Raw genomic sequence first — 16,668 nt, 5'->3', positions numbered from 1 at the left:
TACGGAGGGGAGGACCCTGACTGCCAGATGGTGTTATGCACCAGATAATGGCTTGGAGTACCAGACTTTCTTGGAGTACCTGGAAGGGGATCCTAAGGAAGGGTCCCTATTTGATGCTCTGTAGTGTTGCTGGGGGATTTTAACATCCATGTGGGTACCGATGGAGACACCTAGAGAGGCACGATTGGAAGGAATGGTCTGACTGATCAAAACCTGAGCAGTGTTTTGTTATTGGACTTCTGTGAAAAAAAACACCATGCTTGAAGATAAGGTGGCTCATTAGTGTACTTGGCACCAAAACTCCTTAGGCCAAAGATCTACAATTAATTTTATAATCCTATCATCATATTTGCAACCATTTATTCTGGACACTCCGGTGAAGAGAGGGGCAGAGCTGCCAGCTGATAACCACCTGGTGGTGGTGAGGTGAGTCAGATGGTGGGGGAGGCACCTAAACAGACCAGTAAAAGTGAATACAGTAATCCCTCCTTGATCATGGGGGTTGCATTCCAGAACCCCCCGCGATAGGTGAAAATCCATGAAGTAGAAACCATATGTTTGTATGGTTATTTTTATATATTTTAAGCCCTTATAAACTCTCCCACACTGTTAACATTATTAGAGCCCTCTAGACATGAAATAACTCCCTTTAGTCAAAAGTTTAAACTATGCTCCATCACAAGACAGAGATGACAGTTCTTTCTCACAATTAAAAGAATGCAAACATATCTTCCTCTTCAAAGAATGCGTGTCAGTAGCAGAGAATGAGAGCGAGAGAGAAGCAAACAATCAAAAAATCAATACGTGCTTTTGGGCTTTTAAGTATGCCGAAGCACCGCGATAAAGTGGCATTTTTTAGAGGAGCGTCCGTATCCTCTAGGCAAACAGCCCCTCTGCTCACACCCCCTCCGTCAGGCAGAGAGAGTGAGAGAGACAGACAAAAGCAAACAATCAATTGTTTTAACCTCGTATTTAATGAAGACTTTTTTCTATTGGATTTTAACCTCCACTTCACTTCTGTTTACAGCGATCGGTTCGTACCGCGCATTGTTGCAATGTTACTTTTCTTGGTGGTTTATTAAATTACGGATTTTTCAAATGTTCATTTTTCCCTGTGCTTAAAACTGGCTCTATTCAATAAGGGCATGCACAAAAAGGCGAGCTTCAAAAGGGCGACCTCAATTGGGCGCGGCGAATAAAGGCCCGCGTAAATAAAGGGAAGCTTCAAAAGGGAGTTGGTTCGGAAGACGGCGTTAGCTGTGGAGCTCAACTCAGAGCAAAATGAGGTGAATGGGAGGGGAGATGATGACGTGACTCCCCCACCCGCCTTAACTGTCAATCCCCCACAAACACAGTCTCTCAGAATTTGCATAAGCACAGCCCTTCACCTGCAATTTTAACTTAGTTACAAAGTGATCAGAACTCTCGTTTATATCCTGTGTCCTCTCATTAAACTTGTATCCCGCATTACCCGTTTGCATGACAAACGCCAGCGGCAGCCTGTCTATGAACTTAATTTAAACTTTAGGTTTACACCGTGCTTTGTTTCTGAAGTAGCAGCACTCATGAATATGGTTGTAAATGTCAGTCGCTCGCTTCTTATTGTTTCACTGCCTTCTCAATTATATAATGCATGTTTTCTTCAGCGCTTTTTGGAGCTCTTCCTGGTTTTCTACGTACTGCGTTGATAGTCAGTTCACGTGATTACGTGGGAGGCGTGATGATGTCACACGAAACTCCGCCCCCCACAGCCATCCAGCTCAACTCCATTACAGTATATGGAGAAAAATAGCTTCCAGTTATGACCATTACGCGTAGAATTTTGAAATGAAACCTGCCCAACTTTTGTAAGTAAGCTGTAAGGAATGAGCCTGCCAAATTTCAGCCTTCTACCTACACGGGAAGTTGGAGAATTAGTGATGCGTGAGTGAGGGCTTTGCCTTTTATTAGTATAGATGATTTACTTTTGTCATTTTGTTTGGTTTGGATTTGAATATATGATTAAGCAGTTTAGTATTCTGAAATAGAAACAACAAATTGAGAATACTAAAGTTGTTAGAGTTCACTGTCAACTGTACAATACTTTTAAATATCACTGTTGATTTATAAAGTACCATAAGTCAGTGTAAGTTGAAAGGAAAGAAGAGTACACTTATAAGAACTACCGGTACTCTGTTTGATAGCTAAAGAAAGCCCATAGCTGTTTGCACTATTAAACTGAACCAAATTAAAATTCCTTAAACCACTCTGCTGTACCATAGAAACTCATCTCAATAAGAGCATAATAGTTTTATGTTACTCAAACATTGCATATACTTTTATATTACTTATTTTGGTATTTGGTACATGCAATCTTCCCAAGAGCAGAAGAAGAGTTCTCTTCCTTCACCCTACTACTGAAATATCTGTGACTTGTTTTGCTTACTCTTGTTTTAAATTTCCATCTACAGATTTGTATTGATTGGTTTATTTGTTTTGATCACTTATGTAATTTGGCAGACCTAATCATATTGTTCTGGTGTGCAGATATACTGTGTAATGCAGTTTTAATGGAGATTGCAGAAATGACAACAACTCTGTATTTTCTGAAAGCCCTAGTAATGCATAGTATATGCCCTCTGGGGTGCTGCAAAATAACTTTGCAATAACTTTTTAATTAACTGCATTTACGTTTGTTTTAATTTTTAATGTTACTATTAAAAATATTAATGGTTAAAACTTTTTTTGGTAACTCACTGCTGAAATAATATATGTTTACCATCAAATATTTCATTAATGTTTTATCATTTAGATATATAGATTTATATTTTAATCTTTTATAGTTGACTGTAAATAATGAGATCTTTACATGTTGTTCAATGTGGCAAGTATCTTGGGGTTTTGCTTGCCTCACCCTCCTTAATAAAAAAGAAGATCTCATTTAAAGTAATAAATAGTACAGTATATACAGTACATTCTAACAAATATGAGCCAGTTTTGGCTTGGGTAGTCTGTCTTTCTAAGAAGAACTCAAAGTGTATCTTGCCTCCTTTATACATTTACTTGGGGGTTTCTCTGTTTGTGCCTCTTTCATGGATAAAACCTGATACTTGAGATTCAACAATCTTTTACTTGGTATAAAAGTTTGGGTTTTGCGGTGGTACTGGGCACTGAATGATTGTAAAGTTTTCATAATTTTTCCACCCAAGTAATTTTTAAAATCTTTTTCTAGTGATGAATTCTGCAGAGCTGCCTCTTGATCCTAATCTCCAGACAAGTAATCTGCTCATAACGTTTTTGAAGTATTCTTCTATAGTTATGCAAGACACCAAAGGTATTTTTTGTTTAATCAATTTTATAATGCATTCTTTTTAGAGCATGCTCATGTTTATTCTAAATATACAGTATACCACATGTATCCTCACATGAATGAGAAATGTGTTGTGATGGGTTCAAAATTGAAACTTTGATTTTTGAATGAATATCTGAACATGATTTAATCATTTTTGGAGTGAATCTGACATTACAAGTCAGTGGGCATGAATACTTGAAAATAAATCACTCTATCAAAAAGAAACTTAGAACAATTATTAGCCTTAGAGAGTCCAAAAACATTTTTGAATATGAGCAAAACTGCCCCAGTAATTTTTACTCTACAGAGATAACAATGCATGCTATAGGTATGTAAGTACAGTGGACCCTTGACTTACAAACTGGGCTGGTTGGCTAGACAGAGGGACTGAGTTGGGAAAGATGTGCAGCAGGTTAGGGTGATAAAGGATAAAGATGGAAACGTATTTACAAGCGAGGAGAGTGTGTTGAGCAGATGGAAAGAGTACTTTGAGAGGCTGATGAATGAAGAGAATGAGAGAGAGAGAGAAGAGGTTGGATGATATGGAGATAGTGAATCAGGAAGTGCAACGGATTAGCAAGTAGGAAGTAAGGACAGCTATAAAGAGGATGAAAAATGGAAAGGCCGTTGGTCCAGATGACATACATAAGGAAGCATGGAGGTGTTTAGGAGAGATGGCATTGGAGTTTTTATCCAGATTGTTTAATGGAATCTTGGAAAGTAACAGGATGCCTGAGGAGTGGAGAAGAAGTGTACTGGTGTCGATATTTAGGAATGAAGGGGATGTGCAGGATTGTAGTAACTACAGGGAGATAAAATTCATGAGCTATAGCATGAAGTTATGGGAAAGAGTAGTGGAAGCTAGGTTAAGACGGGAGGTGATGATTAGTGAGCAGCAGTATGGTTTCATGCCAAGAAAGAGCACCAGAGATGCAATGTTTACGCTGAGGATGTTGATGGAGAAGTTTAAAGAAGGCCAGAAGGAGTTGCATTGCGCCTTTGTGGACCTGGAGAAAGCATATGACAGGGTGCCTCGAGAGGAGTTGTGGTATTGTATGAGGAAATTGGGAGTGGCAGAGAAATACGTAAGAGTTGTACAGGATATGTACGTGGGAAGTGTGACAGTGGTGAGGTCTGCAGCAGGAGTGACAGATGCATTCAAGTTGGAGTTGGGATTACATCAGGGATCGGCTCTGAACCCTTTCCTATTTGCAATGGTGATGGACAGGTTGACAGACGAGATTAGACAGGAGTCCCCGTGGACTATGATGTTTGCTGATGACATTGTGATCTGTAGCGATAGTAGGGAGATAGTTAAGGAGACCCTGGAGAGGTGGAGATATGCTCTAGAGAGGAGAGGAATGAGGTTCAGTAGGAACAAATCAGAATACGTGTGTAAATGAGAGGGAGGTCAGTGGAATGGTGAGGATACAGGGAGTAGAGTTGGGGAAGATGGACGAGTTTAAATACTTGGGATCAACAGTACAGAGTTATGGAGATTGTGGAAGAGAGGTGTTAAAGAGAGTTCAGGAAGGGCGGAATGGGTGGAGAGGAGTGTCAGGAGTAATTTGTGACAGACGGGTATCAGCAAGAGTGAAAGGGAAGGTCTACAGGATGTAATTTGTAATATATTTCTAAGCACAAAGTTCTTCTGTATAAATGAAATAATGACTATATAATAGTGAATATATGGATGGTGATTCTATGCACTAACTTATTTTTATCTTTTCAGATGAACATAGACTGAATAGTGCAAAACTTTGTCTCATCATTCTGTCATGTATAGCAGAGGTAAAATTATTTAAATCCTACATTTTCACACTTGCATATGTAACACTTTTTGAACCAGGCTTATTGAATGGATTAAAAAAGTGATATGCAGTAACATCCTATAGCCTGTTATTTGAATGACTGACAACATATGATTGATAACCAGGTTTTTTTTTTATTTAGTTTTTCAGTTTTCTTTTCATGCAATTGTATATTCAGCGACACAGGCAGAATAATGATAGATAGATAGATACTTTATTAATCCCAAGGGGAAATTCACATGTTATGTAACAGTTTGGAAAGTTATATGTTTTTGCAGACCAAATAACATATTGTCGTGTTAGGTTAGGCAGACTTTAATATCACAGAGAGAAATTTGTTTGCAGCAGGAAAAATATAGGACGCTGTTACACAGATTCAAGAAAACAAGACAAGATACAACATATAACAGAAATTGTTATCAGTATGCACACCCACAAGATTTGTGGAAGTAGGAGTAATTTCCTTCACCATTACACAGTAATAATTCAGAATTCAGCAGACTGTCTTGAAATACTTAAATGCAAAATGCTTATAGCTATGGGAATTAAAGATAGATAGAGTTCTTAAATCTGTTGCTGTTTATCCTGGGGAACCTAAATCTGCAGCTTGATGGCAACAAATGAAGCTTTGGAAACAGACAATGGCCATTGTTTGACAAGATTGAATTGGCCTTCTTTCTAATTTTTTTCTGCTGTAGCTCATTGACAGAGGCTTGCTGCAAACTAATAGTTTTACTACTGATTTTACAATATTGATTAGACAATTTGTTTTTAATGCCAAGGTTGCCAAACACATACTGTATATAAAAAACCAAATGTGACCATAGATTGAATAAAAGACTAACAAGAAACTATTATTATAATTTTGTCCACTTTAAAACAGTTGAGTGTCCTTAGAAGTCAGGTGCTGTACCACTGATAAAGATATTACATTGGCTACAGAAATTTAGTTTCAAAAACAAGACAAAATGTTTTGTTTTGAATGGCACGGAAAAGCTTTATAAATGTTAAAGCAAGTACTCATTGGGGGCTGTGCTGAAAATATGACCTGATTGTTTTTTCTGAAATTTTACTTAATAGGTAGGCCTCAAAACTTATTTATGACATTAACAACACATTTGACTAAAAGTAATAAAACAGGTCATTTTCAAGTGCATTTCACCAAGAACTTATTGTTAATAATCTAAACCCTAACCTTCAGACAAATGGCAATGAATTGATTGACCAATTGTTGCAATAGGATCAAATTTAATATTCAAAGTTTAAAATTCATTGCATAACCTAAAAATCTTAACAAAATCATTTATTTGAATATGTTCTTTATTAAAAAGTATAAAATACAAACAGGGATTTACTTAAACACTCCCAACCACCTTTTAAATAAGATGGTGTCTGATGTGTTCTTAGTTGACACATGAATAGTGCCACACTCCAACATCAAAACGACCATGGATACAAAATGTGAGAAATAGTGTGGAATCACAGCATCAATATGGCAACAAAAATAATGAAAACAATAAATAAAATTAAGTTCCCAAGCAACAAACAGTGTCAAGTGTTGACCCTGGCACTATATTGCTCATGGCTTTTCAAACTGCCTTGAGGTCACAGAAGAAACTTGAAACGAGAAGAAACCTCAGTGGGAAACTCAACAAGCTTGCAGGGACTGAAGACACTTTTATTAACTTTTATGTTCAAGAATAGTCCAAATTAATGCTCTTGTCAGGTTTCCCAGGAAACTGTAAAAACTTCTGAATACTTTAAGGGTTTTAACTTGGCTGTTTGTAAGGCAAAGAAAGGTTATTGCTTTGTTTAGGGTTTGAAGGTGTTTGAGACGGCATAAATTCCTGGTCTCGAACCCTCCAGGTAACGAGTTATGCACTTTTGCTCTCCTCACCCCCTTGTATGTGAGATTCAGTGCCAGTTTTCCATTGGGTCAAATACTTATGGTCATTAGAAGTCAGGTTAGTGCTCAGATCAATGTCTGAAAAGAGCAGTTCTTATTCTTCTCGTTTGGTTGTCATGAGGGGGACTGATATTCTTTGCAGTGTTGGTCTTTTCCCAGTACCTCATGGTGTAGGACCAAATATTTGGTGTCCTCAGGCAGCAGGCAGAATAACTTTGCAGATGATACTTCTATATTAGGCAAAATTCTGCTACAAGACCACTTGATTTCTTCAGGGTGGAATGAAATTGACTTGGAAAATATTTTATTTAGACAGTTTTTCATAAGATACTATTTTATTAAGTAATTATTTTTGATGTTTGTTAGTATATGACACTGTTTGTCAACTTACATTACTATTTCTATGTAAACCTATTATGGAATGCTTCTGCAGAACGAATTGCTTCACTTTAATTATGTATTTTTATCCTTTTTTTATGCAAGTGAATAAATTATGCAAGGTATTATAACTTGTCAAGCTGCCAATAATTTCTTTTTAAGCTACAAAAGGTTTCTGTAATTGATTTAAAATTTTACTTCAGTCTTCCTTACTTTATATTTCACTATTGTATTTTGCAGGATCAATATGCCAACTCCTTTCTGCATGATGATAATATGAATTTTCGTGTTAATCTGCATAGAATGGTGAGCATTTCTATATGGAGTAATTGGTTATTCCATCTATCATCAGAAGATGGTAATTCCTAAAAAGGGCATTGGGAGGCCGGAGCCCACTTGATAGAAGTGCTATGTATAAGACAGAATCCAAGTTAGACAGAGCAAACTCAGTCACACATCCCTAATATTTTTACTTTCCTTGATAGTGCTGGACACACCCTGGCACGGTGATTCCTGACAGTAGCCAGCAAATCTGACCTGTAAAAATCTAGGCAGAGTTATTAAAAATGGGCAGCCTCTACATGTTCAGTGACCAAGTCAGAATTTTAAACCACTGTCCTGCATCTGAAAAGCAGTATTCACTGCAACTTTCTAGTTACAGTAAAGGTACCTATAAGAGCATTTTGAATTAAGTCAAACACCTATTGTAAATTGTGGCTGCTTCAGCAAAACTAATGTTTAGGTCTTCAGATTTAAAAAGTGACAGGATCCTTGTACTGTTCCATCAATTAATAGAAAATCTGTTTTTGGGTTTGCATGCAAAAACATTACAGAAACTGCTTAAATGATCTGCATTTGCATGTATTTTATAACTTCTCAAAGGTGCTTGCTTTTTAATATGAAAAGACCAGGCTTCAAGGGTAACTTGGCATTTACCATTAAATTAAATTGTTTAATTATTGGTAAGTGAAATATACAGTGTATATTGTATGGTATATTATAACTGAACAACAGCCAGTTTCAATAACTTTGTCTTAGAAATGTCTTGATTTTCAGTTAAATGCATTAATGGAATTCCATAATTGTTTGTTTTATACATTCGCAAAGGTGAACCACAGCTGAAGGTGTGTTGGGTGTAAAAATCCAAGAGCAAATAACAGGACATATAACTTTAATATCAAAACTTGTAGAATTCAGAGTAGCTAGTGTTTGGATTGTGAAGTCAAGACATCCTTAATTCAACCCATTTAAGTTGGATTGTATTTATTTGCCATAATCATGGGATTAATGTCATGTTTAATTTGCAAAATAGAATCTAAGTGTTGTTAAATTGATTTTGTTTGCTTAACAAATGTTCAGTCAACATTGATCATAAACAATAAATTCCTATTAACAGGGAGATTTTTTTTTTTAAATTCCAGTATGAAACTCAGCTTAACCACCTTAGAATCCCACTTAAAATAAAATGGTGCAAAATTCAAATTCATCTGTAAGTCACTTTTTACATTTTTCATATTGATTGAAATACAAAATCCTTTGCCTCTTTCTGCTAAACAGAATTATCAGCCTGTGGTTTACTGTAGAAGCAGTTACATTTGATCTAAAGAGCATTTATTTTTTTCCCTTAGTTTACCCTAATTTACTGTTAAGCACACTGGTTAAACAAGCAGTCAGTGTATAATAGCTTTATCTGATCTATTGCCCTTTTGTTGTTTTTAGCCGATGAGGCACAGAAAAAAGGCAGCAGATAAGAATATCCCTTCCAGACCCTTGGCATGTGCAGTACTAGGTAAGAGATCTTTACAGTAAACATAAAAAGGGTTTGCCACTTATTGGGTCTGTTGTTGCTGTTCTGCCTATGCATATCACAAATATTTTTTTTCCTATATATTTATAATGAAATGCCTGCTTTGTAAAAGAAATATAGTATGTGAATTATTTTAGGTTTTATATAGCAAAAAATAAAAAAATAATGAAAAGCTTCCAATTTTATCATAGGCCATCAATCACACAGATAGGCACAATACATTTAGTTATTTTGTTTGACCCTTGAAATAGGGTGACTGTATAAAGGAATCATAACTGGAATCCAGTAGGTGGAGTTCTTGTATAGAGAGTAACCAGAATTATACTATAGCCAGAGAAGTCAAGCAAAATGACACCTTTAATTGGCTAACTGAACCGATTAAAATGTGTAAGCTTTCAAGGCAAGTGAGGCCCCTTCTTCAGGCAGGTTGTAATTGATCTCATTGCATCCATAATGGCTAAAATGGTACAATACCCTACTACTACTACTATTGTAGCCAGAGAAAGATGCCAGATGAGAGATCCCCGACAGGTGGGCATAGTCACTTTACTGTAGTTACCAAGAGGAAAGAATCCTACATTCATGAGTACAGAGGACATTATGTGTTTGTGTATGTTAGAATGCTTCACTAAAGGTGTGCAGTTGTTAGGTAGGTCAACCTTCATGCTAGAGGGCAGCAGATACCCAGAGGAACAATAAAAGGAGACTTGCTGACTGTTGGCAAAATAATAAATTAAACTGCTTTTTTGTCAGGTTGAATTGTCTTTTTTTTTTTTTTTTAAACAGACTTGATGGTGGAATTTATTGTAACTCATATGATGAAGGAATTTCCAATGGACTTGTACATGTGAGTTTGCATTACCTTATATTTTTCTGTTTTATGGTCATTTATTAATTTAGTGAACCTGCTTAATCTAATATCAGAGTTGTAGGCACCTGTAATTTATGCCTATAACATTAGCCACAAGGCAGGAGCAGCCCCGGATGGTTGTGACAGTCTTTTTCTGGCTACATTCACTCATAGAAGTCCAATTTAAAGTCACCATTCAGCCTAATGAAAACAACTTTGTGGGAGGTGGAAGGTAAAATAAAGTACTCAGAGTGGACCCATGCATACAGTTGTCTTGATGTAATAGATTGAACAGATTGTCTGGCAGTGACCTTGTTTATGCACTGGCATAACTTGGGATGTTTCTGCCAGTCTGGGTTTTTCTCAGCCACCAAGTGTGCTATTAAGCACACTTTCTGCATCTCTCTCTCTCTCTGTTTTTCTGTCTGTTACAGTGCCCGTTGTCTTCTACACACAGTTCACCTGCATGACCCACATAAACATGGCCACAGTGTTAACCATTACATGTAATTTAAATTATTTTAATGGAAAAGTTTTTCTTTTTTTTCATTTTTTATATTGTGCAATATTAAAACATTTTTCACATGATATGAAACTATTCAGTCCTCTGAAATGATTGGTATCGTATCAGTAACAGGCTGTCCCCTTATCTTATATAGTTTGTGCATACATCAGTTAGGGTGTTTATCTGAGACCCAAGTGTAACCAAGTTCTTCCCAGAAGAAAAAGATTTTGTCATAGTCTTTTTAAGAAATATATGTTCCTTTAACTTTGCAAAGTATAAAAAAAAATCCATTATTCTAATTTCTTTTTAAATTGATTCTTTTTTCTCATTCTATAGGCGATGTGTACAGGTTGTTCACAAGTTAATTTGCTACCAAAAAAAGTGCAGGGTGCGTCTGCATTACACATGGAGAGAACTCTGGTCAGGTAACTATAACATTATTACAGTAAATGCTTTAGAAACAAACTTTCTATTTTATTTTTTATTTGCCATTTTAAGATTGATAAAAATGTACATAAACTAGATTTATTTCCAAATATATATATATGAGTGTTTATTCCATACAGTCACGCATACATTATATTTGGACATTTAGCAAGAATAATCTTCAGTGTGTTGACAAATATTGACATTTGCATTTCTCCTCTATCCTGAAAATCTATTCTTTGATGAAAAGTAAACTCAGATTATAAGTATTTGTCCTGTGAATGCTGTTATAATCCACTGTGGACTTTATTTACAATATGCTTATGTCTTCTCTAAGTAGGTAGAGATAAAAGTTGTTTTACTGTAGTGATGAGTGTGCAGTATGTGTATTTCCTTTAAGAACTTAAACCAAAACAAAACAGTGATACCTGGTAAATGACACGCATCTTCCAAACAGAAATAGGCATGGACTAAACACTACAGGTTTGATGATATCATTTTTAAACAGCTGTGGTAATTTAGAAGATGTGCATTGTATTGATACTTTTATAACAAAATACAATACATCTGCATTCCCATAGATCAGAGGTCCTCAATCACAGCCTAGAGAGCCACAGTGGCTACAAGTTTTAATTTCAACCAGTGTTTTTAATTAGAAGACAGTCTTTGCTGATAGTAAAACTTGGTAAAAAAAAAAGAAGAAAATTTGGTAATTAGTTTTGTCATTATTACATTCATTCTTTCAAAGCAAATCTTTATCACATTGATGATTTTACTTTTCCATTATTCGTATGTTTTGTGGACCAGGACAGATTTGCGTTTCTTGGTCCTTCCTTTTCTCTTCCATTTATTTAAAAGTTTTATTAATAAAGGTACTTTATGATACGTTAAACAGGTTTAAATGGGACCACCTTAGCTGGAGTGCTGCTTGTTGTTTGCATCTCATTATTAATCAGGGCTATGTTAAGAAAATACAGAGCATTTAAAACATAAATGCAGTTCTTTAAAACTAAGATGTGCAATTCAGGGTTTTGAATCATAATAGTTAAAATTAAGGCCAGCAGTTAAATTGAATTGATTAAGAAACTAGTTGAAGCAAAAACCTGTGAAATATTCTAATATGTCATTGTTTGTTGACTCTACTATGAATTTAAAGGCTCACTTTACAAGGAATCACACACCACTAAATTCAAATAACATACCCAGATGAGTGTTATGCAAAGTGACCAAGTTTCATTGGCCTTAATGAGAAGATGTATTCAATTCAGTTCAATTTATTTTTGTACAGTACTTTTCATTGAGTACAAGCTCAGAGGGCTGAAATAAGTTTATAGGTTAATGCTATTACAACGTTACAAACTACTGATCGCATATTACATACACATTAAGACAGAGATATTTTTATACACACAACAAAACAAAGCAATGCCAAACTTAACACAAATGGACCTTAATAATATCTGTTCATTAACATTATTGTTGAACTTTATGAATTCGATTTTCTCAAATAAATTTAAGAGGAGTAAATTTGATAAATGTAATCCATTTCTTCAATTAAAAAATATTAAGTGGAATGAATTTGGTCAAGGAGTAATCAGCTCAGATGTGACAAATTTACATGTTTTCTTTTTGGGATACAATTTAAGCTTTAAACACCCACACAATACAGAAATAAACATCAAGTGTTTGAAGCTGTGTGTGTACTTTGCAAGATTCGTTCTTCTGATATTTTATATCTCTGATTTCTTAAATACTCTAAAAGGCATGTTGTCAATTTAACTTTTGACTCTAAGGTGACATAGTGTAGTGGTAAAGTATGTGTATGTATGATTTGCAGTGGGCTGGTATTTCGTCCATTCTTGGTTCCCACAAGATGAGGACAGTTGAATGTTTTATAAAGCTGGATGTAAAGTTTCAAATTGTGTAAATTATATGTTTGTTTTTTTTATATATCATTTTGTTTCATCTTTCAGCCTTACTTTGCTGAATTTTAAAATATCAAGGTTAGTTGCTGCTGCACACCTGTTGCTGCAGAGAGGGGTGTAGGGAGATGGGGTATGGAGTGCACCATTACAGTAGCAGAAGTGTTGTGCCTTCTGGTTATTATTATTTTGTTAATTAATTCTGTCAGTAAAGTTTAGCAATGACATATGCCATAGATAAATCGATACTTTATTTATTCTGCTCTTTTAGTCTTAAACAATTACAGAAAATAATAATTAACTGCATTGAAGCTGCAAAAAAAATTCATATTCTCAAGAAAAATATATTTTAGCATAGCAAACTTAAGTCCCCTTCTTCCCTTCCTTATACCCCACAAGACCATTGAAATTTGAAAGAATAAACAGTTTTTCACCTCACAAGATAACTCACACATTCCTTTCCAACAGTACAGTAACAATATATCACTTATTGTTTAACATGGGTTAAAGCAGATGTTTTCTTAGTTAACACAGTGTACACTTGAACATGGCTCTGCACATTCATACTGCATGGACAGTTATCAATAAACAACTGTTGACAGTCTGAGTCATTGCTCAAGTTCTTTGTGGCCTACAACAAACAGTGACCCTATTATGAAATGTTCTATTCTGAACTTTATAACGCATCTTTTTGTAAAGTTTTCTCTTAAAAAATTACGAGATTTATTTATGGTAAAACTAAAAGTACAAATTGAGGTAAATAAAGCTGCTTATTATGTTTGACATAGATGTAGCAGGCCTGCTACTACTATAAAAAGAATTATTCAATATATTGAATAACAGTTGTAGAATGACGTGAATTAGTCACTAGCCACTTCCCATTAATATAGATTCTAGTAATATTACATGAGCACTATTATTGTTCTTTTTTTCTCCCACTCATGTAGTGCACATGCCTGCTGCTTCTAGGACACACAATGTCTACTTGCAACTAAATTGGAAAAGACCCAAGCTGCAGATCTGCAAATAAAGTTCTTATACCTGCCATCCACAGATTTTCTCAAGTGAATCTATATTCTTGAGGTTTTGTAAAATGTGAAGTGGAGGAAGACAGCAAAGGCCTAGTTTGCTGACTGATACAAGCTGATCAATCTGTAGTACATTGGTAGCAAAATCAAGGTGGTGATGGTGGGCTTCAGGAAAAACAAATCTGCTCTGATTTCAGTCTTAATCCAAGCACTAGATGTTGAGATATTTCAAGTATATAAGTACATGGGAAGGAACACCTAGACAGAAATCTGACTGAGTTCTAAATTTTGAGACCATATTCAAGTGTGAAAAAGATGACTGTGTTTTTCAAGGCAGCCCCAGGCCCTTGGCAAATATTTTTTCATATGTACAATCAGCTATTAGTTTCATATGTGCTCACAGTGCAATTTTGGAACATTTTAGCATAAGAACAAGAGATGCCAACTAACCAATTTTCTATTAAATCATAATAAAACCAAAAGATATGTCTACTTACAGTTTTCTATTTGTACCCATCTGGAAAAGTAACACATAATAATGAATTTAGGAAACACAAGTTTAATTTGAAATGCAAAATTTATTTCCAACATATGCTTAAATAATATACATAATATTCTCAGTTCCATTTAAATCTGTTCTGGCCATACTGAGTGTAAGATACAAACCAGCACAGTCCATTTACACTCTGGCACATCACGCAGGGTCAATTTACAATCGCCAGTGAATCCAATCTGCATGTCTTTGTTTTGGGGAATGAAGATCGGTGGACTAGGTGAAGAAACGCATGGACTGTAGACACCATTAGACCGTCTCCACACAGTCTGCTTCCATATGTGGAATTTAAACCACGGACACTGGTTCCACGAGGAACTAACCACTTAATTATGTTTGTAACTTGTGTTGAATTTGTAGTTATGTCATTTGTAATCACAGACATCAGTTTTCATGTGATCTGTCTCAATTGTTAAGGTCATGAACAGCATAATACTTCGCAGACATTATGAGACAGTATTTTTTTTTTTGGCAGAATATTAACAGGAGCCCATAATGGACACAAATACCAGTATTCAGAAAGCATGTGGTAGATAACATAATCAAGGGTTTAACTTCACACATTATACTGACAGGCTGCCAAATGACATGTTTTCATCACTTACAGCATAACATATATAGCTGTATAGGCTACAGCGTGCAAATGACACTTTTCCTATATAGCATAAACAAATAAAAATGTGAGTCAGCATTTTAAACAAAATTCTTGTCTGAATTAAATGGAAAACCTTAAAAACCTGTCTAAATGATTTTAAGTAAATCTCTGTTTTCTTTTTTATGTAAATATTCTAAGGATAGTCTATTATCTTTCCTTATGAGATAATATAAAGTTCTGTCCATCTGGCCATGCAATGAAAATGTTGCTGTTCCTTTTCCTGCTTTATAAACTATTTTAAGAATTATATCTCTAGGCAATGAAATGACAGCTTCCAAGCTGCCTGGTGTAAACTGAGGAAAGATGGCCTGTCTAGTGTTTTTCAGCCATTTGTTTCTGCCAGCATTCTATTGGGAATTTCTTTTTTCCTAATCTCCCTGAATTGGTGGCTGATATCAGTTAATGAGCACTGCAGCTCTAGTCTAACAGCATTCACACAAATTGCCTTTAGGGTGCTTGGTCTGTTGATTGCATTCAGTGCTGCACTGATGTAGCGCCTTCTGTGCTGATAGTAAATGTGTGGTGTCTATTTGAAGGAGTATCTTTGTAGAATATTGACTTTTGAAGCTGGAAACCCTGGCAGTAAATTACATTCCACAAATCTTGCCAGAGAGACAAGATAACAAAAGTGATGTGTCTTGTTAAAAGGCAGTCAATAGTTTCTTTTTAATAGCTCTATGAAAAATTGCTTTTATTGTTTTATGTGGTAAGTTGCTTTTAGTTTTGAAAATTAGAAGGCCTTACTCTCTCATTTTGAAGAGTTTCCCCTAATATTCCTGATTGAAATCCATATTTCTTCATCCAGTATAGATTTACAAGTTATGATTGATGCACACATTCCTTTTGCACTTGTGGCTTAGCTATATAATTTTCTAATAGTTGTTTTTTCCCTTTTTAATTCTACACATCTTCTTTTGCTTCAAAATGTAACAAAATGAGGAGTTTCAGCCAGTCCTGTTAATTGGTGTTCATATTTTTTCTTTCATAAAGCACTCATAAACTTGTTGAAATTTCTGATGTCTAATGAGACGACATTGCTGTCAAAATACAACATATTTCAGCTTGCTCTGCAGGTAAGTGTTGGTTCAACCATCAGTTGATCCTTTTTCTGTATATATTTCTCCAGTACAGGGTCACGTGGAGTTGGATCCTTTTTTGGCATCATTAACCAGGTTTCCATCCAAGGAGTTTTTGCAAAAAAATATTTAGCGATTCAAATTTTTTTACCGATATAGCTGATGGAAATGCTAATTATCGATAAAATGTTGTACATGTCGACATAATATTTTTCCATTTAACTTTAGCGCATAAATTCCATATCGATACTTCAGATGTCGCAAAAACTACATTGGAAACACTTTTTGTCGGAAAAAAGGGCTTTAACGCAAATAAATGTGTCACATGATACATTTTCATCACGTGCAATCAAAACGAGAATGGCGGAGCGGTTCGTATGGTCTGATGAAGAGACTTGTTATTTCTCGTGATGAGCCAAT

General features: G+C 35.4%; 1 protein-coding gene across 3 annotated transcripts in view; it reads left to right on the top strand.

Moving 5' to 3' along the window:
- armh3 (armadillo like helical domain containing 3) overlaps positions 1-16,668 on the top strand; it is a 196,803-nt gene that overhangs the window by 70,892 nt on the left and 109,243 nt on the right. For all 3 annotated transcript variants that reach the window (XM_039775147.1, XM_039775131.1, XM_039775140.1), the window contains 7 exons: positions 3,212-3,313; positions 5,064-5,122; positions 7,667-7,732; positions 9,146-9,215; positions 10,020-10,080; positions 10,925-11,013; positions 16,163-16,245. In XM_039775147.1, the coding sequence (XP_039631081.1) occupies positions 3,212-3,313; positions 5,064-5,122; positions 7,667-7,732; positions 9,146-9,215; positions 10,020-10,080; positions 10,925-11,013; positions 16,163-16,245 (530 nt within the window). The remainder of the gene's footprint in view (positions 1-3,211; positions 3,314-5,063; positions 5,123-7,666; positions 7,733-9,145; positions 9,216-10,019; positions 10,081-10,924; positions 11,014-16,162; positions 16,246-16,668) is intronic.

Source organism: Polypterus senegalus, chromosome 1 (assembly GCF_016835505.1).
Source record: "Polypterus senegalus isolate Bchr_013 chromosome 1, ASM1683550v1, whole genome shotgun sequence".
Lineage (NCBI taxonomy): Eukaryota > Metazoa > Chordata > Cladistia > Polypteriformes > Polypteridae > Polypterus > Polypterus senegalus.
This window is presented reverse-complemented; position numbering and strand designations above follow the sequence as displayed.